Raw genomic sequence first — 24,557 nt, 5'->3', positions numbered from 1 at the left:
ATACTAGACCACGGAAGCCGTTTTAGTTTAAGGTGACTTGTAAGTATGTTATGCAAACCATACCAAGCTGTAACCGACTCTATTATATGTATACGTAAATATTGGTAGTTTTCGTTCACGCGAGTCCCTCTCAAATCCGTCGTCTACAGGTAATACAAAATCGTTTCATGCCGAAAGCCAAGGGAGCTCCGCGGTTCCTTCGCTTCTAAAATTAAATCTGCACATTGACCTAGGCCTGCCAACCATTGCCCAATGGCTCAAATTAGCTTCAAAACGTTTTTTCAATTCTGCTCCGCACCACCCAAAATCCCTGGTATTGCGGCTTCGGAATACATCCCGCTTAGGGACGGTACTGAAAAGTATCGGCGTTCGAAGGACGTAATATACGATCCCGACGATCCGATTACTTTAGCCATAGAGGCGGCCAATCAGCTCGCGACACCAAACACTTCAGAACCCCGATACCGACCCCGCCGGCGTGGTCGACAATTTCCCTCATAACGCCAAGTAGTTAATGTCATCTGCGGCAAATCTACAATATGTCACGTCAAAAAAAAAATGCATGCAAGCAATCAATGCATGATCAATGGCCAACCTCGGTAAGGGTAACTAAGCGTTGTGAGTGCACTGGTGCAAAATGTAACCGCACGCCATTGACCGCACCATAATGTAACCACGTATAATAATTGTAATTAAGTCAATATAACATTAACAACCGTAGTATAATCTAAATACAAATATATGTAATTTATTGTACACAACATACAAAACAAGTTTTACACACACATGGACGAAAGATACAGTACAATCTGGCGGCCTTAATGCTAAGCAGCAATTTCATCCAGGAAACCAGTGGCAAGAGAACATTATTTTATAACAATTTGGTGTGGGACGGCGCAACATCTTGTATAAAATAAATACTTACTTACAAAAAGCAAATCACTACCTACTAACATAATTCGTCGGAATCTTTCTTTTTATGTATGTTCCTCGATTACTTGAGGACGCCTAGACGATTTGGAAAATTATTTTTTACAATAATAGTCTCATAAAGTGATTTCAACTATGTCCCCATCGGGAATCGAACTCGGACCTCCAGATCGAACCGAGTGAACAGCGCTCGCACGGTTCGCAACGCTCACTGCGTTCCAGAATGAACCGAACGTTCTAACTACTAGACCATTGAGACTGTTGTGTGTGTGTGAGTTTGTGAGACTGCCCTTTATTTGGTAAGGACATTGCAGGCTTGAATCACCTGATTATCCGAAAAAGTAAGAAGATTCCGTGCTTCGGAATGCATGATAAGCCGTTGGTCCCGGGCTACTAGACCAATCACTTCCACCAACCCGCAGTGGAGCACGTTGTGGAGCATGCTCCATATTCCTTCCGGTTGATTAAGGGGAGGTCTGTCTCCAGCAGATGCGTATAGGCTGTTTATGTCTTTGTTATGTTATGTAAAATAATAGTAAATATCAATTAATTTCAGGTTGCAAAAGCTTATACAATAAATATCTTATTTTATTAACAGGTCGCGTGGCTACGCGTGGACACGCAGACAATCCTGACGATAGCGAGTCACGTGATCACGAAGAACCACCGCATCGCTATCAGCCACGGTGACGGGGCGTGGACCCTGATCCTCAGGGACGTGGGGCCCTCCGACGGGGGCCGCTACATGTGCCAGGTCAACACAGAGCCTATGATGAGCCAAACGCATCTGCTGCAGGTGGTAGGTCAGCAGAACGATGTTTTATTTCTTTACTTTTACATTTGCTTGTAGTACTTATGACCGATATCACAGGGTGCTTTTCTGTACAAATTCCTAGTTGGAAACTAGCCTATTGTGTTGTGGAAGTGCCCTATAACGATAAACGTAATTTTAACTTTTTTGGAATTTAAAAAGATCACGTGTTTTAGTGACTTATTTTACAGAACTTATTGCAATAATTAAGTAATTTCAAAATTTTAATCTTCGTACTTATCAATCTACGTAATTGGAACTTAAATCATTCAGAATCGTAGATAGAACGTAGAGTCTTCACTTGACTCTATTGAAAGCTCGAAAGGCAGACAGACGCATATCCAGTTATTGTTGTAAGTATTATTCACAATGACGCTTTAAAAGTGTTCCATTTGACTGAGACAAAACAATGAACCGGCTAGAGGGCACAAAAAATCGAGACCTTGAAACGACGATATAAAACTGAAGATACCTTCTCTTGGATGTCGAGACAAAATATCGTTTATTTTCAATGTAAGGTATCATATGATAGCATTTATTGAAAGTGAAATGCAATTTTCGTTCTATCCCAATATTCATCGACCTTCGGAAAGTGTTATGGCTGAAGAAAAGCAAAAATAAGCGATTCAAGCTTTCCTTTTAGTCTACTTTATATTTCTTTTTCATATTGAACCAGATCGCAAATACAAAAATTGACAAAACTCTGAGATTGCGTAATACTAAATGAGTGTAAAGAACACTTGGAACTTCCTATACATCAATTAGCGTTGTCTGATTGAGATGGATGGGCTCACCTTTTCCCTTGTTTATTGGTACGTGCTTACAATTGTCTGCTAATGTGTTACAAACCAATGGGAGCCGTTGATTTAAGAGGGAAAAGGGCCGTTGTAAAAGATATAAATAGGGAAGGCTGTAAATAAATAGTTACTTTCTGTCTCTCCGAGAGTTGTGTAGAATTTTTGTGAGCTTGATGACAAAATATAATCGTTATAAATTCGTAATGTATCAGTTAACAAGATAAGTATACTTTATTGAGGATAAAGAACAAGAGAAGTTACTGAAAATAGGTAATAGTGTTTCAGCAGTTTCTTCCAGGATACCTTCAGGTACAGGAAAAAAAAAATATATTCAAATATAGAGTAGGGTAAAAGCGCAACGTAAAGCATATCAGTACTGGTTGGAGGCCGAGGAAATGGATTCTGGTAGGGCTCTAGTTAGAACATCACCGATTGAGGAATTGGTCGGTGTGCTACGGAACGGAAGGCGATTGGGGCAACCACCTTACGACACGCCCTATCTATGGAGTAATGAAGGCGATTGCTTCACCGACAAGAGCGCAGCTCTTAAATAAAGAGAGATAGAGAATATAGTAGGGTAGGTAGGGTAGTAGGGTGGTGGGTAGCAACGTGATGGAGTATGATCCATACCCACTCCGGTTGATCGAGGGGAGGCCTGTGCCCAGCAGTGGGACGTATATAGGCTGTTTATGTTATGTTTATATTATATAGTAGGGTTAGTGCAGTATTATAAAAAGCAATAAAAATAAACAAAACGATTAAGTATGTGTATTTGATCAACAATGCAACTTTGTAATAGATTAATCTTAGTGAGATTACCTACAGTAAAATGTACAATAAAGAAATAAACTACTTAAGGAAAGATAGCCCAAACGCCTCCACCAACCAGCAGTGGAGCAGCGTGGTGGTGTATGCTCCATAACCCTTTCGGTTGATTGAGGGGAGGCCTGTGCTCAGCAGTGGGACGTAAAGAGGCTATTTATGTATGTGTTGTTATGAGCAAAGGTAAAATAATAAAGTGTATCAGTAGTAGAAATTCCCTGGTCACTGTCTACCCTAAAAAAACATTTTATCGAAGCCGAAGCCGGCTTGAGTTCTTAGCTATTGATACAATCAAGTTAGAGAAACGATCCAACAGCAACAAAGTGAAACTTAGTTTCATATTAAACGAATCTTGGCTCTTCGCGTTAATTAATGTTGTAGAAAGGCGTTAAGACTTCACTTGTTTGTTAGTTGAGTGAAACAAAGTGTTTTGTAAGAAAGTTCTATTCACCAAACAAAAGACGAAACTGATGTATTTTATAGATGCCTTAAATGTAAAAAAAAACGTATCCAACGAAGCATTTTAGCACTATGTTTCATAACTATCTAAGGATATGTGATCGTAAGACATCTTCTAAGTATGTCTTGTGAAAAGCTAAAAGCTTTTAGAAGGTAAACAAATATGCCTGTACCATATCGTTTTTCTAGCAAAGTAAAAGACGAATAAAAAAGAGAGACATAATTATTTTTTATCGCCACGAGTAGTGACTCGACCTGGTTTCGTTTGGCTACAGTTTTCACAGTAAACTAAGTATAGTCTTTTAGAAATGCAGCTTATGACAGTAAATATAGCATGCATAAATGTATATCCATTCAGTGGATTTTGATATTAGCTCCAACATACAAAGTACACACTTCCTTTGTTTTGTTTGACTCCAATATGTCTGATTGGGACCTGCGTACTGACAGACGAGTAGTTATTGATTAGAGTGCTTTCATTGACGGAAGAATTACGCAGCATGTTTTGATATGGAATATTTTTTGTTTTGTTATCAGTTCCACCGGACATAGACGATGAAGCGAGCAGTAGTGAAGTATTAGTGAAGGAAGGAGAAGATGCGGCTTTGAGCTGCGTCGCCAATGGTACACCAGACCCAACCATCAACTGGAGGCGAGAGGACTCCAGACACTTCAAGGTTGATAACCAGACTTTAGGTGAGTTAATAATAAAACGATTAGACCCCTTGTCACCATAAGGTTTGTCATAATAATACACCTTAGGACTTTGTATCAACAGGGGCTGCAAGTTGTCTGTGATTACTTGTGGCTCTGTGGTGGACATTAGGGGTTACGGAGGAGAGATTATGTATGTACCTATCTGTGTTTGTATGTGTTTGAACGTTGGAAGTTGTATTATGTGCATCGCGCTGTGCAAACTTTGTTAGCGCGATTCAGGAGTGCTTTGAATGATGTGCGCGCCATCTCTCCGTTGTAGGCGGAACTAGGTGGTCAACTAGTTGGGTCTGCCATGGAAACAATTCAAATACGTGAGCACAAACCTCAACGAACGTGCCGTGTGCAGCATATCTAATTAATGGAGTCAATAAAGATGGAGTTTCCTAACTAACTTCTGGAAGTTACCCCTGCACCTGGACCTGCCCCTGGGGGCAGGTCCGATTTTGATGTTTTTTTCTTTTGTAGAGGTACTTCTTATATCATTTAAAATTAAGTGGGGCAAATAAATATTTCGATCATGTAAAAAAATATTTTTTCTTTATTTCAATGAAAAACGGATTTGAAGCACTTTCTAGTTTTGCACTGAGACGGCTTCCGATTAGTACCCCTAAACCGTTTTTGTGTCTGTCCGTTTGTCTGTTAAAGGATGTTAAAGTTCAACCTGAGTACAGAACCAAAAAAGTACTTCAAATCATTGGAATAACAAAGAAAACAATCAGTTTTTTATGTGACCGAAATATTTATTTGCCCCACTCAAGATGTCGGAATCATCACAAATCGGACCTGTCCTTGACAAGTTAGAAGTGAAACCCTTTATTGACTCCACTAAATAGACGATGGGAAAAGCTTAGACTAATGTATGCGTGTGTCAGCGGGTAGATTGCACAATATAGCGATATTATGCATGCACTATGCAGATTGTAAGGCTCTAGACCCAAGACTTCTAATGTACACAGTTTATAACATAATGTTTCTACCAGCCGAGAATTCAAATAGAATGCTTTTAACTTCAATGACTAAACACTTAATTTTGACTTTTCCAAACAAAACCTTAGTATATACCTAGTATACAGGGTGTTAGTGACATCGTAACGAATACTCAGAGGGATGATTCAGACCATGATTCTGAATTAATATCAAGTGGAATTTTCCGTCGCAAAATTCATGTTATTTTTTTAGTTTTTTTTAATTATTTTCAATTCTATACTTTTGCGATGGAAAATTCCACTTGATATTAACTCAGAATAATCAGCTGAATCATCCCTCTCAGTATTCGTTACGATGTCACTTACATCCCATACAAGTACATATACAGTAGCCATACATATACAGTACATATATAGTAGGTATGGGTGTTAGTGACACCGTAACGAATACTGAAGGGGATGATTCAGACCATGATTCTGAGTCGATATCAAGTGGAATTTCCTGTCGGAGAAGTCATGAAAATTTTAGAGCTTATTTAAATTATTTTCCGTTCCATACTTTTGCGACGGAAAATTTCACTTGATATCAACTCAACTCAATTATTATGGCCTGAATCATCCCTCAAAGTTTCCGTTACGATGTCACTAACACCCTGTATAATGCTTCAGTTCATACATAGGCTTATGCCCGTAATTCCTGATGGAATGGGTAGAGCTACAAGTAATCAATCACAACTTGTAGCCATTTTTAATACAAAGACGTACGATGGTAACACAGGATCAGCCTGTACATTACAGTTGTCTATCATGTTAGAGAGGATATAATCCCTCTGTCAGACAACATTTCCGGAAAGACAAGGGGATAAACGTTTTCTGTTTTAAATTAGTAGTCTAGTCCAGTCCATCGTAGAAGCACCAGTCTTTTGGTATACCTATTGATGACTTCTACCCGTCCTGATAGTGAATGCGACCATCCGTTTTTTCTATGACTAATCACGGTCGTATTGTTGCCAAATCAGTATTTTCGAATTTTGAAGGGTCTATAACCTGAGGCACAAATTTCCGGCTAACCACAATTCTGTGGCGTATTTTGGGAAAAGTTCAGTCCGGCAGTGATTAATAAAGGCTGATTACAAATGGGTCAGCCACTACATTACAAACCACATAATAAAGATACATGAATTTAGTTTATAACAAAGTCCAAATGTGCGGTCTGCAACTTTACATATAAACTACTGGTGAAATAGAGCTAGAACACGACCGTTTAAATTCCGAACTTCAGAATTCGTTATCAACTCAAATACGAGTTGCATTCTGATTTCGACAAGAACAATGGATACAGTAACTGTTCAAACTTCAGCAATCACAGTTATCCAGTAGCAACAAACACAAAAACTGTTCCCACTGTCCCCTGTGTCCCCACTGTCCCTGCTGACGTCACAGCCGCAACTGGCACAGAAGTACAACAAACTACTGTCTCCGAATTGAATGTAAACTCTCTCATTTCCATTGTGAGCTCGCCAACTTCGTTTGAACAATTTTGCGTACCTTTTGGACGAATTGTTTTCATTTATCCAATGCTCTCATTCGTGGACGCTCTTTTGTTTTCTTTTTTAAATTGCTTTGATGGGGCAATGGTGGTACATTCCTTTCCGGGGAAATGGGAAGTTGTGCTTTCCTACCGAAACTTCTTTGCTGGCGAGGAACGAGGAACTCAGATGACTGGTGCTTATCAGACCTCACAACATGATGTATGGGCGATAACCAAGTAATTTGTCTTCAAGAGTGGCTGCAAATAGTCTTCTGGTAACCTATACAGTATATAATAGGATTTTAAGATAGGTGAACATCAGGTCCTGTGTCTTGATGAAATATGTTCTGGAAAACTGTACCTGAACTTTATTCAATAGTACCTAACCAGAGAAAAAGTACACGAATAAAGTCTTATACACAGGCCATCCTGACATGAGAACCGCCGCTGGTGTACTTCTATATCTTGTTAATGACTTCAATTATCAATTATCAAACCTATCCCGTGGAAATACACAAAACACCAGATAGTAACATTTTATTATACATCAATGCAATGCACAATGACAATATCATTGGAGTGAACGACAAAAAGTAAACATCTAATTTTAAAATGATCTTCGATACCTACGTCATTATTGTTTTTTTTTTGTTATTGTCGAAAGTAATAAGTATTTCAATGTGCCTATATCTGATATCAGGCTTATTTTAACAATTTCCTGCTGATGCAATTTTCCTCGAAATGATCATAATATTTCTGAGGGAATTTTCATTGCAAGTTACGTACCTATTATGTTTCACAATTATGCGCAATTATTAAGTGTTATTTTTTCGTTAACCATTACTGGAAGGTTTAATTATGAATACATTTTATACTTGATATTTTAATTCCAATGTAATTTATATTTCTGGGATTTATAATTACGTAAATTAGCACTTTATATTTATCATATTTTTATTTACTTCAGTTCTTGTGTTGTTTTAGATTATGCAAAGAATGTCAGATTATTCGTAAATAAGAATGTAAGAATTCTTTCTTACCGAGAACCAAGCATTTTCTTTATTCCATTCCCATGACGACTCAATCCGTGTTATCTGGTGCGATATTTTCCCTTAAAACCTCTTTCCGTTTCCTATTCCAGCAGTAACGAGGCATTAGGTCACTAAGCGTCGATAAACGCAACGATACGGGCCTTCTTACCATCTAGCCGATTAAGGAAACACATTTATTACCCAGGACCGCCGCCATTTTTATTCCAGACGTCAATAAAACAGTCACAAGTTTTCGGTGGGATCATAAATCTTGTCAATTCAAGAGTCTACAGGTCAAACTGCTGGGAGAGTCGCATTTAAGAGATTTCAAAAGCGAAACGAAAATAGCTGACAAAAGCTTGAATAGTTTGCAAGTTCCGGTCTATTGAGGCTATTTATACGACCTCCTTTCGTACCTTATTGTAAAAGACACTTTGACCAGAGGAGCTCGTTTCGATTCTTTGCCGGGTCAATTTAGGAAAATGTAGTTTTTCGAGTCTGAGTGTTTCTAAACGGCAATGGAGCAGCGTGGTGGAGTATGCTCTATTTGGCTATGCGGTACCGGGCAGACCGTGAAAAGGAAGGGAGCCCTATAAGTAGCAGTGGGATGTTATATGCGCTGCTTTTGTTTACCTGTAAACCCAAATAAACCCAAAAAATCATGAATATTGCGACGGAAAATTCCACTTGATGTTTTCTCAGAATTCTGGTCTGAATCATCCATCAAAGTTACGATGTCACTAACATTTTGTTAGCTATGATATCCTGTTCGGAGAACGCGTGACTTACATTAAACCATAATATGTCGCTCAATTTGACTTTATGACTTTGATTTTCCTGTTTGGATCACAGATAATTGATATGTTGATTGATATGATATCGTATGCTTTCCAGGATTTGTGCCCGGTTAATAGTAATAGGCACCTATTACATGGGACTTAAGCATAGCTAGCGGGGAGTGTGTGTACTTGTATATTATACCTCTAAAATTATTATACCTTTGTAATTTAAGGGTATTCGTATCACGCGTTGAATTGCAATTACATGGAAGAGAATACGAAATTAAGAGATTTTTTTAAAAATAAATTGTAAATATAATGTGGTTATCCACATAATATCATTCTATACGTTCGTAGCATTATTCTTTATTCCATGATACAACTACAGTTGATTTTATTTTTAGTGTCAAAATGGAGTGGGCAGTGGTTGAACATCAGTGCGGTGGAGCGCACTATATCAGGAGCATACCTCTGTATAGCCAGCAACGGCGTGCCTCCTTCAGTCAGCAAGAGAATACAGATCAACATTATGTGTAAGTGTAATATGCATTTAATGTGTCTTATTGAAGATTTGCCACGCGTAGCATTCATTAGGCACTTCGGTAGGCAAACGCAGAAGGTGTTGAGGGCTCTCACCCGATAAAAAACGAAGACATTCTGGACTCACACCATCTCAGCTTAGGTCATTGTTAGAGAGGAGTTTGAGGGAGAGAAGTTGCCTTGAGTGAACTGAAGGAGTTGAGCGCTGAAGGAGAGAAGACGCTGACGCTCAGTTAATTGCTTTAACTTTCTAATAAAATGATTCAACGTTCTAAAAATATCCGAAGTAAAAGTTTTTAAGGGTACTTCGTGTTAGTAAAGTTCGAATGCTCTTTAAGCAAGCGAGCAACAAGACAAAACCATAAGAATACCTAGCGATGTTTTGAGTTATACGGAAAACAAGGAGGAAACTCTGTTCACAATAATCTCAACGTAAATGCTGTACTTACACGTGTAAATATGGACAAAAAAGATCACAATTTAAGAAACGGGTGAAAATATACAGAAAATAAAGTAAAATTTCTTTGCCGTTGTTATAGCAATAAAGGAAATAACGAGTATAACGTTGAAATGTCATCGTCGTCTCGTGTCTTCGAAAGTGATATCCGTTGTGATGCTCCAGGCTATTTATCGACAATCAATACTTCTGTTGTTTCTTTGAAGCTATCTGACTTTTTGTCTTTTACATTTATACTGCTTTTAAGTGGCGACATCTACAGTTGTAAGAGTATTGAACTAGAAAAATCCCGAGAGTGTTCTGCGGATGAGAATTTCTGTAATGTTCATGTATCTGTCTCCTAATCCGGTAGAGAAGTGCCTGCGTAATCTCATTTTACTCTAGTCTAATCATCATCTCCTTAGTGTTGTCCCGTTTTTATTAACGACCTCCGTGGTCCAGTGGAGCGTTAGGCTCACGATCCGGAGGTCCTTGGTTCGAATCCCGGTGTGGAAATATCACAAAAATCACTTCGTGATCCTAAAGTTGGTTAGGACATTACAAGCTGATCACCTGATTGTCTGTGTCTCGGGAGGCGCGTTAAGCTCTTGGTCCCGGGTTACTACGTACTGATGTAAGTAAGTAGTACTTTAGCCATAGAGGCAGCCAATCAGCTCGCGACACCAAACACTTCAAGACCCCGATACCGACTCAGCCGGCGTGGTCGACGACTTCCCTCTATCAGCGCTTATCGCTATCGACCCACCAAGGTCGATTAATTCTTTCAAATATTTTGTCATCCCAGACGACGCCCTGAGCCGAGGTTCGCGCCCAACTGGGCACCCTCAGGCCCGTAGTCTTAAACGTTGTACCGGGTGAGAGCCTTCAGCGCTCCCCATTTGTCCGGCCAAGTAGTTAATGCCACCTGCGGCAAATCTACAATAACTCTGCTGGGCAGGTCTCCCCTACGTCTCCATCCTTTTGTGTCCTTAACTCCTGAGAGATTTCTCCACTTTCTTTCAAAAGCATCCATGTCACGTCCAACGATTCTGTGTCCATTCTGTGACTGACTTTGTCGTCCTATCCGGATATAATGTTGTAAATAACTCAGACCTGATCCCTCTTGGGCTTCGCAATCTTTGTTTTCAGTTACTTTTCGCATTTTAGACCTAGTTAAGGTTAGAAAATGCGTTACTGGTGGTCTAAATTGGTCTAAATTTAGTCACGATGTTGTCATATCACATTTAATTTTGACAGTTCAATGCGATTTCCATCTCCCGACGTGTATTGAGGTTTTTGTTAAAGTTAATGCGCAAGTATTAAAATATAGTCGTCCTAGTTTTCCACGGGAATTCGGTCATCGGCAGCATGTTTATTCCACTCTTTAATTACAATATAAAATCTATCCTTTGTTCTTTCCTAAGGTCTAATTTATCTCTGTATCAAATTTCATCAAAATCGGTCTAGTAGTTTTGTCGTGCAGGCGTAACAGACGGATATCGATACTTTGGCATTTATAATATTACTTACATTGTATTGAATTGTGCTTTCTCCTTAATACTAATATCAACTTTGTTACCCTACAGTCAGCCCGTCAGTTTGGGCGGGGCGGGTGGCGGTGCGAGCGTTATATGGGAGCGCCATCAGCCTTCAATGCACCGCTGAAGCCTACCCTCCTCCTCAGGTCTACTGGACCTTGAATGGTGAACAGAGACTTGTCAATGGTAAGTCCTATTTTACGAAAGCTAAATGGTATCAAAAACAAACTAAACATTGATGTCTAGAAGACCAGTATCTCCCTACACCATGGTTTGTATTATATATTTGAAGTGATTTCTCAGTTGACGTCATTCCCTTCCAAACTTCTTTTTAGTTACTAAGTAAGTACATACCAAAATATGGAATAAAATCCATAACAATTTCTTTATTTTCTTTACTTTCTTTTAAATAATGTAACAAATATTGGATGTTATAAGCACATGAATGACGTCGGAAAACTATTTTGCTTCCTTTTAATAATACCCTTTGAAAATGTTTACATAGTGTAGGACCCTTTGCGAACTTGTTGCCCTTTTCCAAAAGAAACTTACTTTTAGTTTATTTTCTCATTATTAGTACATCATGTTTTAGGATGCGAATATAATGGCGCATGAAAATACAATGAATAATCGCGAGCCTTAGAAAGAACTACGTAGAATTTATTTCTTTAAAAAGTGCTTTAGTACGTATGATGTGTCATAACGCGGTCTAATAAAGTAGGTCGACATCGCCAAAGTTCTCCGAAACACTAAATAATTGCTGAATATCCTCTACTTAGTTGGGTATACTTAGTTATAGGTACTAGAAACAGTTATCAAGTTAGGCATACGTATAAAAAGAGTAGGTATAAACCAATTTTAAAATAAATTTTAGATCCATTCCTTGCTCGGCAATCCCCCGAGTAATCCGGCGCCTTGTCCAATATCTGAACCATTATGAGTACAATTTATAACCCTCGAGCGTTGAATTTTGAATGTTTGGCGCTACAAATTCATTTGGCAGGAGAATGAAATTTTATATCATTCCCCTGCCAAGCTGGGCGATGTAATGTTTGTTTATTACCTCTGTGGGTTCTAAGCGGCTCGCAAATCTTGTTATTTGGTCGAGAGAGTTATTTCTCTACTTCGGAAAACACACTCGTCTCTTCAAGCGGTAATAACTTGCGCAAGTGAGTTGTGTTAAGCTTGGAATAATAAGTTGCTCTTGGAAAATTATAATATTGAACGCTTCCAGTAGTACTTATATTTGTATATCGCGTGCGTATTGATTAAATGTTTTCATAAAGATAGTTGCGTAAGTAGTAGCGAGGTGTCAGTCTAAATATAGGTCTTGTTATTTCGCATGGGTAAACTAACTCAAAAATGGGGTGGCTTTTAGGAAGTCCCTCATTTTGCAGTGGCGCCATATTTTTTATGCGACTGCTGACGAGGGTAATAATAAAATAATTAAATAATTGTTTATTGTCATAGAAAAAGATCGACACAACATTGGGTACTACAGCTAGGACACACAAATGCTACAGAAGTATAACCCTGCTACATGAACTAGGAGACCTGTATCTCAGGAAGCAGTGTTCAGCAATTACATCTTTTATAACATCGGTTTAGGCAGACAATTGTTAAACTGAATTTATTTGACAATAAATGTAAAATGTAATGTTTTTCGAATGTACTTATATATTATTGTCCCATGTACCTTATTTTTATGTTAATTTGTTACTAATACTAGAATAAGCTTTCTGTTACTAACATAATATGGACTAGATTCCGAAATAAATATTTTGAAATTAAATTATGAATGCGAAAATTTTCATCAAAAGTTATAAGTTTTATTTAGATAGATAGATAAAATACTTTATTGAGCACAATGGACACAAAATACAGAGATAAGGACAACATAAACAGAAAAGCACAACAAGCGGCCTTATTGCTCATGCAGCAATTTCTTCCAGGCAACCTTTGGGTACAGGAAAATTTTGTACAAATATAATAATAACTGGTTTAGTTAGTAGAACAAGTTTTTATTTATTTAACTATCGATTATGAATACTTTTCGTAGTACATTTTATATTGTTTAAACGGTATACCCATAGGTTGGTTTTAGCATTTGATTAAACTGTATTCTTGTTTTCCTCTTTTGAATGTGCAGTCGGGTTTTTTTTTTATATTTTTTTTTTAATGACGCAGCGACAGTAATTCCGCTGTGTAGTTAGACCCCTACTTGTAGCCAACACTTTAGAAAACTTGTTTATTATTAAGAAAAAATAAATAATTAGCAGAAATCTAAGGTTTATTTTTTTCCTGTCTAGGCTCAAAACACAGCCTAAGTATGTCGACGCGAGGCTACAGACATACTCTAACGCTGCTGGTGACAAACATGTCGAGGGACGACGCGGGCGCATACAGGTGCCATGTCGAGAACTCCCTTGGACGGGCGCAAGCGGAGTTGTATTTGCATAGTAAGTAATCGAAATCATACATAATATTAATCCAGAAAGAAGATAATGATATAATAAATCCAAACCGTCCGATTTACATCCTTGGAATGTTGGAGATACCAATTAATGGTAACACTTACGTCATCAATGGCTAGCAATGGCGGCTTGTCATAGGATTGAGCATACCTGGTTTTCTTATACCATGAGAAAGAGGTTGGAAAGGCCCTAACGCGCATTTTGTATGAGAACCGCTGTCGCCGGTTCAAGCCCACTTTTACTACTACCTCCTGCAAACAGATAACTACGATAGCTCTACTCTTCTCAAATTTCATAGCTACTTTACGGGTAATGTCGTATGTGACAGACTCCAATTTTGTAAGATAAGGCATACAAAAGTAGTTTAGTTTTTGATAAATAACCGATCATACTAAAATTTTTGTGTTCTGTGGTAAGGGATCTCCTTGCATGATAGTCGATATTTGATATTTTGCCGTGCGGGTTATAATTCACAAGACGACCTTTAATATACTATCGCGAAGCTCCGTGAGTCGTAAAGTTTGCGGACGAGTGGAGAGCAAAGTTGAAGTATAAACTATTTGTTCATACTTGTACAGCGCGCGTTTCGCGCTCCCTTAGCCCTTCCAACAGCTTTCTTCTATTCCGTGATCTTAACTGTTACCGGAGCAAAGTAGCTCTGTATGTACAGTCATGAGCAATAAAATGTACCCACTTTAGGACTCTGTCGCACTAACATATTTGACATTTAGTGAGACTTACAGTTCAATTTGTCAAAAAAGTTAATGTGACATGGTACCAAAGTGTATACATATTAATGCTCGTGACCGTACGCATAATATATTACGCTAGACTGATTCAGATGACAATTTTGATGTGTTAACCGCCTCACGCACCGCCAGCACGAATTAAGAAATAGTTACCAGTCGGCCACGTGATTAAAATTTGTTCTGATACCCACCGTATTTTGTGATCAGTTGGATACTTAGTAGAAGTGAAAGATTTATAAAAATAACTGTCGGTCTAGATTTTCACGCCTAAGCCCATGGACCGATTTGAATGAAACTTGACACAGATGGAATGTAATCCGGCTTACGTACGGCGACGCATAATGTAGCGTACATTATTGTATATGTATTGTCATTCATGTAGGTATAATAGGGTAGTTTCCAACTAGTCAATACAGTTACTTTTTACTACACGTCAAAACACGAAATGACTACGGAATTTGTATGAAAAAGCAACCCGTGACGTCATAGAAAGTGACAAAATGTCGCACATTTTTCTTTATTAAAATTCATAAATAATTTAACGAAGTTAGGCAAAGTAAAGTTAAGAAAACACTTTTTGCCACCTTTAGGTCTCTGTTTTTATTTAGTAATCAGAATTTCAGCATTTATCTTTGACCTAGGAAACTACCCAATTACTGCATCAACCAAAGTCCACGTAATCTTGGACGGGAAGTTTGACAACATAACATAGCACCACACTTGTATTCCGGGTAGGCATGGGTGGGAGAGGTGTGAGGAATACAATACACCCACTCCCACGCCGTCACCTTTAGTGAAAACCACGTTGTGATAAATCACATTCGGGTGTGATTTTTGTTAACAAAAGCACGCCAGGTAAAAATTGTGGTCTCAATTTGTACCCGGAATGACTTATGATTTTTTCAAGAGGCGCTTGCGTGGTTTCCACTCCTCTGCTATAAAGGGTGTTAGTGACATCGTAACGAATACTGAGGGAGATGATTTTGACCATAATTCTGGGTGTATTAAGTGAAATTTTCCGTCGGATTATTTTTTATTTTTGTGTTTTTTTTTTTAATTACTTATCTACTTTTGCGATGGAAAATTTCATTTGATATTAACTCTGATATGAATAATGAGCTGAATCACCACTCGCAGTTCGTTATGATGTCACTTACAACCCGTATAAGTACGTAGTAGACATACAAGTACGTATGGATGTTAGTGACACCGTAACGAATACTGAGGGGGATGATTCAGACCATGATTCTGAGTTGATATCAAGTGGAAATTATGAACGGAAAATTCATGATTTTACTGTTATTTTTATTATTTTCAGTTCCATACTTTTGCATGGTCAACAACAAAAGTATGGTCACAATCAGGATCTGAATCATCCCTCAAAGTTTTTGTTACGATGTCACTTACTGTATTTAAGTCCTGTGCAATAGGGGAAGTTACACAGTCTGCCTGCTGTTTATATTGTCTTTTGTATGGTACTTGTATTGTTTTTTTTCTGTACAACAGTGCTTACGACGACTACGACGACGACGACGACAACGACGACTACAACGACTACTACAACCACAACCACCACCCCGCCCCCCACCACTTCATTACCATGTAAGTAAATCACATTACTAATTTAAGACCCTCGCTCTTGTCGGTGTAGCATTCTCCATTCTTGTCTATCAAGCTAATTCTTTACCCTCACTCTTGTCGGTGAAGCATTCTTCATTCTTGTCTATCAAATGCCAATTCTTTACCCTCGCTCTTGTCGGTGTAACATTCTCCATTCTTGTCTATCAAATGCCAATTCTTTACCCTCGCTCTTGTCGGTGTAGCATTCTCCATTCTTGTCTATCAAATGCAAATTCTTTACCCTCGCTCTTGTCGGTGTAGCATTCTCCATTCTTGTCTATCAAATGCCTATTCTTTCACTTCCTTATAAGACACGACGTTCACCTTCTCTTTAATCTGTTCCATGTCAATTGTAAGCTCTTCTTGGTCTTCCCCTTCCTCTCTTTCCTTGTAGGTTCCCTTCTATGTTTTGAATAAAACATTTCCATTTTTTTTTCTATATGTTTTATGTATATAAGTAAATAAAGTATTTAACTTTGATCGCATTATAACCTTGTCTATAGTAATGAAGAAATATAGGCAAGTAAATTAGGTAAGTCTATAGCATAGAATAAAAAGCCGGTGAAATGCGACACCGACTCGCGTACCGAGAGCTCCGATTTCTTTTTCTCTTTACTTGTACGTCAAAAATTAAGAAGCAGTAAAACCTTTCTTACCAAACATGATTCTAGGTATATGGAAAGTACTCGACAGGTTTTCTTTTCCCTACGAAAAGTATGAAAATAAGGTATAAAAAAATCCGTGCATTTGGATTTCCGAATATTGATTTTTATAGCTTCAAAGGACCGCAGATACAGGTACCTATTATAGTTAATGTAAACTGCCTCCACGCGCTCCCCAGAAAAACGGTCTTGACGGGCAGACAGATGAACAGACGGACGAACAATAAAGTGTTTCTATAAGGGATCCGTTTTTCCGCTTGACGTTCGGAACCCTAAAAATAATACACATCAAAAAATTTGGAACTATTCCGGACAATAAAACCCTTTCTTGAATGTACAATAATATTCTAGTTACTACACACACATTATAATAAAATTTGCGTCGTTCTTGTAATCATAAAACTATATTTATTAATAATAATAACACGCTCCTAAACTTAAAGAATAATAAACTTTTTTTATATATCTACTTCAACCTCGTAAGACCGAGATTTCCAGACAGAAAAGTAAAGGGGTTTGGATTTTAAAAGCACATTCAGTCTCACGACTTTAACGCCTTATTCACCATGTTTTGAAGAATTTCACCAATTAAACCTGAAACAAGACAGTAAGAAAATATCATCTACATCAGAGGAATATAACTTATCTTATTTAGCCTATTCGATCCCACTGCTGGGCAAAGGCCTCCCCTTGATTTTTCCACTCCTCTCGACTTTGCGCGATCTCCGGCCAATCCTTCCGATAAGCATTGAGGTCGTCACACCATCTTTTACGCGGTCTTCCTTGACTTCTATGCCCGCCCTGAGGTATCCAGTGAGTAACGACCCGTGCCCATCGCTCCGGATGCATCCGACAAACGTGTCCGACCCAGTCCCAGTGATATCCGTTTTGGAGCGCAGTGTCACTACACTGCGAAACACTTTTCGCACACGGTCGATTCATTTGACGCATAAGACACTGCGTTCCATTGCTCGGTGTTCCTGCGTTCGAAGCAGTGAATATGTGTATAAACATTTGAAAGCCAAGCAAACTTGAATCTAAATAACAAATCTTCTTATATCGTGTGGGTTGTGAGGTGGATTACCAACCCCATCAACCCTGGTGTCAGGGTTACTATTAAACCGCCAAAGGCCCCTGACATGGCTCATGTAACGACTACTAACTTGCATCAGTAAGTAATAACCGGGACCAACGCCTTAACGTGCCTTCCGAAGCACGGAAATATAACAAACAATAACAAATAATTCGATTGAACTTTGCTTATATACAAAAATACTTATATACACATAACATAAATACTTTATTGTTCACACAGGAAACATAAAAGTAAAAGCCGAAAGCAAAAGAGAAATAAAAAGTTTTTTTTGAATGTTCTTTCTATTGTATAAGTATTTGACAGCCAAGCGAAATTGAATCCAAATATCAAATAATTCGATTGAACTTTGCTTGGCTGTCACATTTACCGCTTGTTTATTTTTTACCATAGAATAAGGAATAATAAATACTAAATACGTGTAGAACTGCAACTCTCCGCTCCTCACCAGCGGCTGAGCTAGGTTTACCCCACACTACGTCTTACTTTAGTATTCAATGGTATGGGCGTCAGCCGTCACACACACAGGTGTACGTGTACGATAACGTCATCAATGTGTAGTGGCTTGTATTGAGTGCCCGGGGATGTGGCCGCTGGTCTATCTTTTGACGACTGGTTTATCCACCCCAATAAGAAATTCAGGCGTGATTTATCTATCAGTTTGCCAACTTTAAAATATTAGTGGCTACAGGGTACATTTTTACTCTTCTTAGAGATATTCAGATCATAACAGTAAGAACATTATTTAGGAAACTTTTAGTAAAATGAAATCGTTAGTTCAGGGGCCAGTTCTCGAGACAAACTCGAACATAATAGGGTAATTGAATATGTTTTCTTCATCCATTTACTTCCTCACGTGTTTTTCAATATCTTGTCTATCGCCGGAAATATTGTAAAGTCAATAGTGGGGGAATGCTTCCTTTCTAGCAAAACGGTATTTATATGTAGGTGGCTATTGGTGCTAATTCCTGCAGATGCCATCTTATTTTATTTTAAGTTATACCTGTAATTTTCTTATCCGTTGAAAAAAAAGGGACGGGTAATCTGTCTATAGACAGACTTGCTTTTATATAATTTACCAGATGATAGGATTTGTTTGTGTAGTATAAACATAAGCTAGTTAATATTAATATTTTTGGCGTACTTACTAGCTGGAATAGCTCCTAAGGCAAAAAATATCCATAAGATCATAAAGATCAGGAATACGAAGACGAATATAATAATTAGAAGTAGACATAGTTTTGCAAATATCCATCCAATGCCGACGTTTATGATTCCACACCATCTGTTGGAATAATTATGAAAATTAAAACATCAACTCAAATTTACTTTTATGCACACAAAAACATATAAACATTTATAAAACAATTAAAAGGTGCAAAACGGAAAGTAAAGAATTGTGTAGAATGAAATAAGAAGATAATGAAAGAGAAGTACAACAGAAGTTTGGGTATTACTTATGAAGTAATTCTATTGAAAAATAAGTTCGCTATGTAGGTTCTCTACGAATTACCTAGGTCTACATACGAGTAGGACTATACGAGGTTTTATAGGTACACAGTTCCCAGTGGTCTTACCAGTAAGTCTATTGGTAAGGTAATTCTACCCATGGTATAGGAAGACCTGCCGGGTCTGCATGACAACCGCGCCGCGCGCTGGGCGAATTATATCGAGCGCTTGGACCAATAAACGATACGAATGCTATCAACGTAGATGGACGTCAAACGCGGTTGTCATGCAGACCCGACACTCCCGACAGGTATGCTCAAAAGTGACAGCTAACATTTTAAGGCTAGCCCAGCTGACGTCATCCCACCAATGTTTTTATATTTACTTGGAAGAAAAATTTGAACTTTTAGTAAAAGGTATACTTACAGTTTTAATAATGTTTTTTTTATATATGATATATTAATTTTAATTTTAATTTTATTAATATTAATTTTATATATATGATAAGTAATAGTAATTAAATACATTCAGTCAGTAATTTACTTAATCAATAATAAAATTTACGTCCTTGGAATGTTGGTGGTACCAATTTAATGGTAACAAAGTGGTAACACTTACGTCATCAAAGAGCTAGCAATAGCGGCTTGTCATAGGATTGAGCATACCTATGGTTTCTCATACCGTGATTCTACCAACCTAATTACCAACTTTCTACCATGTGGAACGCAATAAATAATATGATTATGACTATGATTAATTCCCAATAGTAAGACTACTGGGAAAAAGGAAAATAGGCGGCTTCATTGCTTATTATTATTTTCACTTTTTGTTTTTCTTTCCTTATAGGAGGTAATTCTCTTATCATACGGGTATTATCCAAGTATCGGTGGGTCATTCTTCGATGATGTAAAAACTGATGACGTGAAAAACATTTTGGATATACTATACAGGGCGGATGGAAAATTCCACTTGATATTAACTCAGAATCATGGTCTGAGTCATCCCCCTCAGTATTCGTTACGATGTCAATAACATCCTGTATGTGTTGAATATTGCGGCTTTTTATAATGTGTATGTGATATATTTTAGAATGTTCAGTATTTTGGGGATTACACCTTGTTTATTATCATTATAATTTGAAACATAATATCTCGATGTCGTAGACCGTGATAGCTATTGACCGGTCATTGTGCTATTAAAATATTGCGATCTTCAAATATCTATTTTATCTAGGTTGATTAAAATTGCGAGCGTAAAATTCTTTTACTTACGCTGTCAACATCTCTGTTATACAAATAAAATCGATGAAACCACGTGGTTTCACTCGATTTTGTTCCCTGAAAATAATAATTTAATATTGACAACAGAGTCGAAATACGTAGCAAAAAGTTGATGAATATAGAAAGAGAAGAGTATTACAAATAAGGATTGATCACAACAAATAATACGATGTTGTCACTGTTACAGCAATAGCCTTTTTCTAGCTAAAACTAGTGTTTGCTAAGTTAAAACTATACAGCCTAAGTTAGCTTCGTTAAAAAGCCGATAACAACAACACACGAGCCGAGCGAGGGAAGCGACCATACTGCGTCCATCCGAGTAATGCCAAAATTTTATTTCTAACCAAGGCCTATAGTCAAAACTAATTTTAACTAGGGAAAATCCATTTTGACTTAAAAACGGATTTGACTGCAGCATAACCACTTCTTGATAGCCTGTCTGGAACTTAACACTTATCCGACAGGAAAGCTATCAGGTTACTTATCAAGCTAGTGATGAAACAGCCCTTTAATTCGAAAGCTTTAAGGCTCTTCTGGAATTAAAAAGAACGAGTAAAAGATAATCAGATCTACGCCACGGAATAGATACACAATACTGCACGCTAGTATCCTCGAAGGGGTAGGCCAGCTGTATCTAAATCCTATGTTCGGATCCGGATTTTTGAAAAACGGAATATACAGATCGACGGGGAATCTTTTCACTATTAAAAATCAGGTATTCATTTTGTGAAGAAAATTTTAGTTTTTTGAGATAATCATTTTTATTTTTTATACAGTTAATTACATTGTAGCTTAAAAATTATGCTAACTCCTAACTGTAAAATAATATCGGCCAACGATGATGAAATCATAAAATATAAAGACCCAAACTTTGAGCTTTGCTCGATAGTTATTTGCATATTATCATTTTTTGAATCAGAAAATGGAGATGGATTACTTACATTTTATACATTGTTTTAAGTAAACGCGGTAAGAACCCGTTATTATGTGTTTTAATTACTTACATTTTGTTAATCATGATGAAAATTATTATATTTATAGTCTTCGATCGAAAAAAATATGTAAATGTTTATAAATAATAATCCTTAATTAATGTTGACAAGAAAATGATTGACAATAATAATGTCAAACCATTTGACATTGACCTTTTTTTTTTGGTTTTTGCCCCGAGAAGGAGCAGGCAAAGGAACATAGCCATACAGCCTGGTCAAATGAATTTTTTCTTCATGTGATTTCTTGAATTTGTTCAGAGCAACACGGAATTCCTTTGTGTCCAACAAAAATAATAAACATCTCAGATATAAACTAGCCCTATGCCGTATCCAGTACAAAGAGAATATAATTACTACGTTAAATGTAGTGAGTAAAACAATACATAAGTAAGTTCAAAGAGATAAAAAGTAAGTCTTAATACCATTTAAAACTGGTGAATCTGTACAATTAAATTTAAAATTAAAAAGAAATCCACGCCATACGAAAAAGCACGCCTTTAAAAAGCGAAAAATAATTATTGAGTGCTTATGTTTACCAGAATATTTGATTACTGGCGCGTCGGGGACCGCTGAGAGCTAAGACGCTGGTGTTAAAATGTAATATCTTAGTGAATAAGTACCAATTTGTGAATGATGCAGTAGTTATTTCTATAACGTATTTCACAAAGGCTCCATCTAAGGCCAAACTGTTTTCAACAAATAAGGAAACAAACTACCAATCCATCCTCCGGCAACCTATCAATTTCTTTTGCTTCCCAAATAAACAACTGGAATACCTATCTATTTGTTCCATTCTTCATTCATATTCAGTTCTCCATTGGCTTCATGAATATTGAATATTTATCTGATGATCGAGGGTGATAGAAGAATAAAAAACAGTACGTAACGTCTTTCCCTGTCTGAAGGCGCGAAATAAAGGTGATCTATTTTTAAACAGAACGGATGGAAAATTCCACTTGATATTAATTCAGAATCTGAATCATCCCCCTCAGTATTCGTTACGATGTCACTAACACTACTTATATACTGGTATTCTGTACTGTCATAGTCATAATCCGTTTTCTTAGTTTTATTATTAAGGCGATATAAACATGCTTCGTGTTTAACTCACTCATAGTTTATGTAACATAAAATAAAGAGCCTACTTACGTTCCACTACCACAGGTATTCCCTTAATCAACCTCCATTTTACGCTATGGAGTATTCTCCACCACACCGTCGAGTAAAGTTGTTCAGAACTATCACACATAGATACTTGAAGCTATTGAAGGTGTGAAAAATAACTCTGTATTTGTTTATGATGTAAACCTATTCGGAAGACAATTTGCAGCCAATCTTCATACGAAATCCAAATACGAAACGACGATGATGAAGCATTTTTCATCATCATCAATTTAAGAGCCACGCTCTTGTCGGTGCAGCATTTTCCATGCTACTTTAAGCATTTTTATTAAAGTTGAATTTTGTTCCAGACGATACTGAAAGACATTTGGAGCAACTCCACCGCGGGGTGCTGGAAGACCCAACACTCGACAACTCATACATCGTGCTCAGCCAACATCAAATGCAGAATCTTGGCAAGTAACATATACGTATATATGCATTCCTCTTACTTCCTTGTTTGATCCGCATTCCTTATAAGAACAACATAAGAAAGGCATCGTCCGCTGCAGTCTGCATTTCCCCTTCATTTCTTTGATTTGAATTGTCTACAAAACATTACCTTCCGAAACCAAGGCTTTCAACTCCTCAGTCCTTTTCTCGGTGTCTTCAGTTTGATTGTTTTACCAACTTACAATCACAATAAAAACTTTGTAACAGTTTGTAAAGGAAGTTGTATACTTCATTCAACACTCACGACTTTATCCCAATTGAGATAGTCAGAGATACGATAAGCTACAAAAGTCAGTTTCAGGCGCGCAGCGTGGTTGTCATGCAAACTCGGTTGGTTACATGTCGTTTCTGTAATAGACTAAAAATGCCTACAAAACATACATTTTATAATTATGACGCATTAGTCGTCATTATTTCATCACTGTTTACAAATAATTCGCTGGGATCAGTGACTGAACTTTTGCTCTTTGATTGTACATCCATCCAAAGATGAACTAAGTATCAACACGTCGAGATATCTATTAGACCAACGTGATAGGTGGCGAGGGTATTTAATATTTAAAGAGAAAGAACAACACCAGCCGGAGTAACGACCGAACCCACCCAACGATTTCATCTTGTAGAATCATCCGTTTGTTTCGTTAACAGAAATGGCAACAACGATCTGACCGGAAGCAGGGCGCGGCGTCGCCCCCTGGAGCGATGGCTGGCCGCCCATCCACGATAGAGCCCCAGCTTGCGCCCCCTGGCCGTGGCCTCTGTGGCCCCTCGCTTTTATACTAGCCCTCAGGCGGACTTAATTCGTGAAAACAATTAGTGAAACGATGGTTGTTGAACGGTACTCCAGACTCAAGGTTCGGTGAAATTTTCGTAATTTCAAAGTTGAGTGTTAGTTTAGCAATTGAAGTGTATAATGTTTTATTTGTTTGTTATTCTTTATTAATAAATTATTATATAATGCTTTATGTTTGTGATTCTACTTTTGTGTGACACGTGTAGTTTTCTGGCCTATTGTTACTGAAATAATTTATTTATTATTTATTTATTTATTCATGGAACTCCAATACAGTACATTTCTTACATGACATTAAAAAAACACACCCTTCTTTCTTTGATTTTACTTTTTAAAACTTCTGTTTATTATAATATAGATTTGTATTTGTAAAGTACCCGTTGTTTGTAAATACGATTTTTAACTACAGCTTGACCATTAAAAAACATACTTTCTGATTGTGTCGTGGGTTGAAAGCATAAAAGAGATTGGTGTTCAAGCTATAGTGAAAAAATGTAAGTTTATCCCCGACAAT

General features: G+C 37.5%; 1 protein-coding gene across 1 annotated transcript in view; it reads left to right on the top strand.

Moving 5' to 3' along the window:
* Positions 1-24,310, top strand: part of LOC126369676 (protein amalgam-like) — an 85,156-nt gene extending 60,846 nt beyond the window's left edge. Inside the window, exons 3-10 of the mRNA XM_050014236.1 lie at positions 1,529-1,733; positions 4,357-4,515; positions 9,208-9,336; positions 11,366-11,503; positions 13,627-13,776; positions 16,047-16,142; positions 23,109-23,213; positions 23,899-24,310. Of these exons, the coding sequence (XP_049870193.1) occupies positions 1,529-1,733; positions 4,357-4,515; positions 9,208-9,336; positions 11,366-11,503; positions 13,627-13,776; positions 16,047-16,142; positions 23,109-23,213; positions 23,899-23,918 (1,002 nt within the window). The 3' untranslated portion in view covers positions 23,919-24,310. The remainder of the gene's footprint in view (positions 1-1,528; positions 1,734-4,356; positions 4,516-9,207; positions 9,337-11,365; positions 11,504-13,626; positions 13,777-16,046; positions 16,143-23,108; positions 23,214-23,898) is intronic.
* The last annotated feature ends 247 nt before the right edge of the window (positions 24,311-24,557 follow it).

The sequence above is a fragment of the Pectinophora gossypiella genome, chromosome 9 (assembly GCF_024362695.1).
Source record: "Pectinophora gossypiella chromosome 9, ilPecGoss1.1, whole genome shotgun sequence".
NCBI classification, from domain to species: domain Eukaryota; kingdom Metazoa; phylum Arthropoda; class Insecta; order Lepidoptera; family Gelechiidae; genus Pectinophora; species Pectinophora gossypiella.
This window is presented reverse-complemented; position numbering and strand designations above follow the sequence as displayed.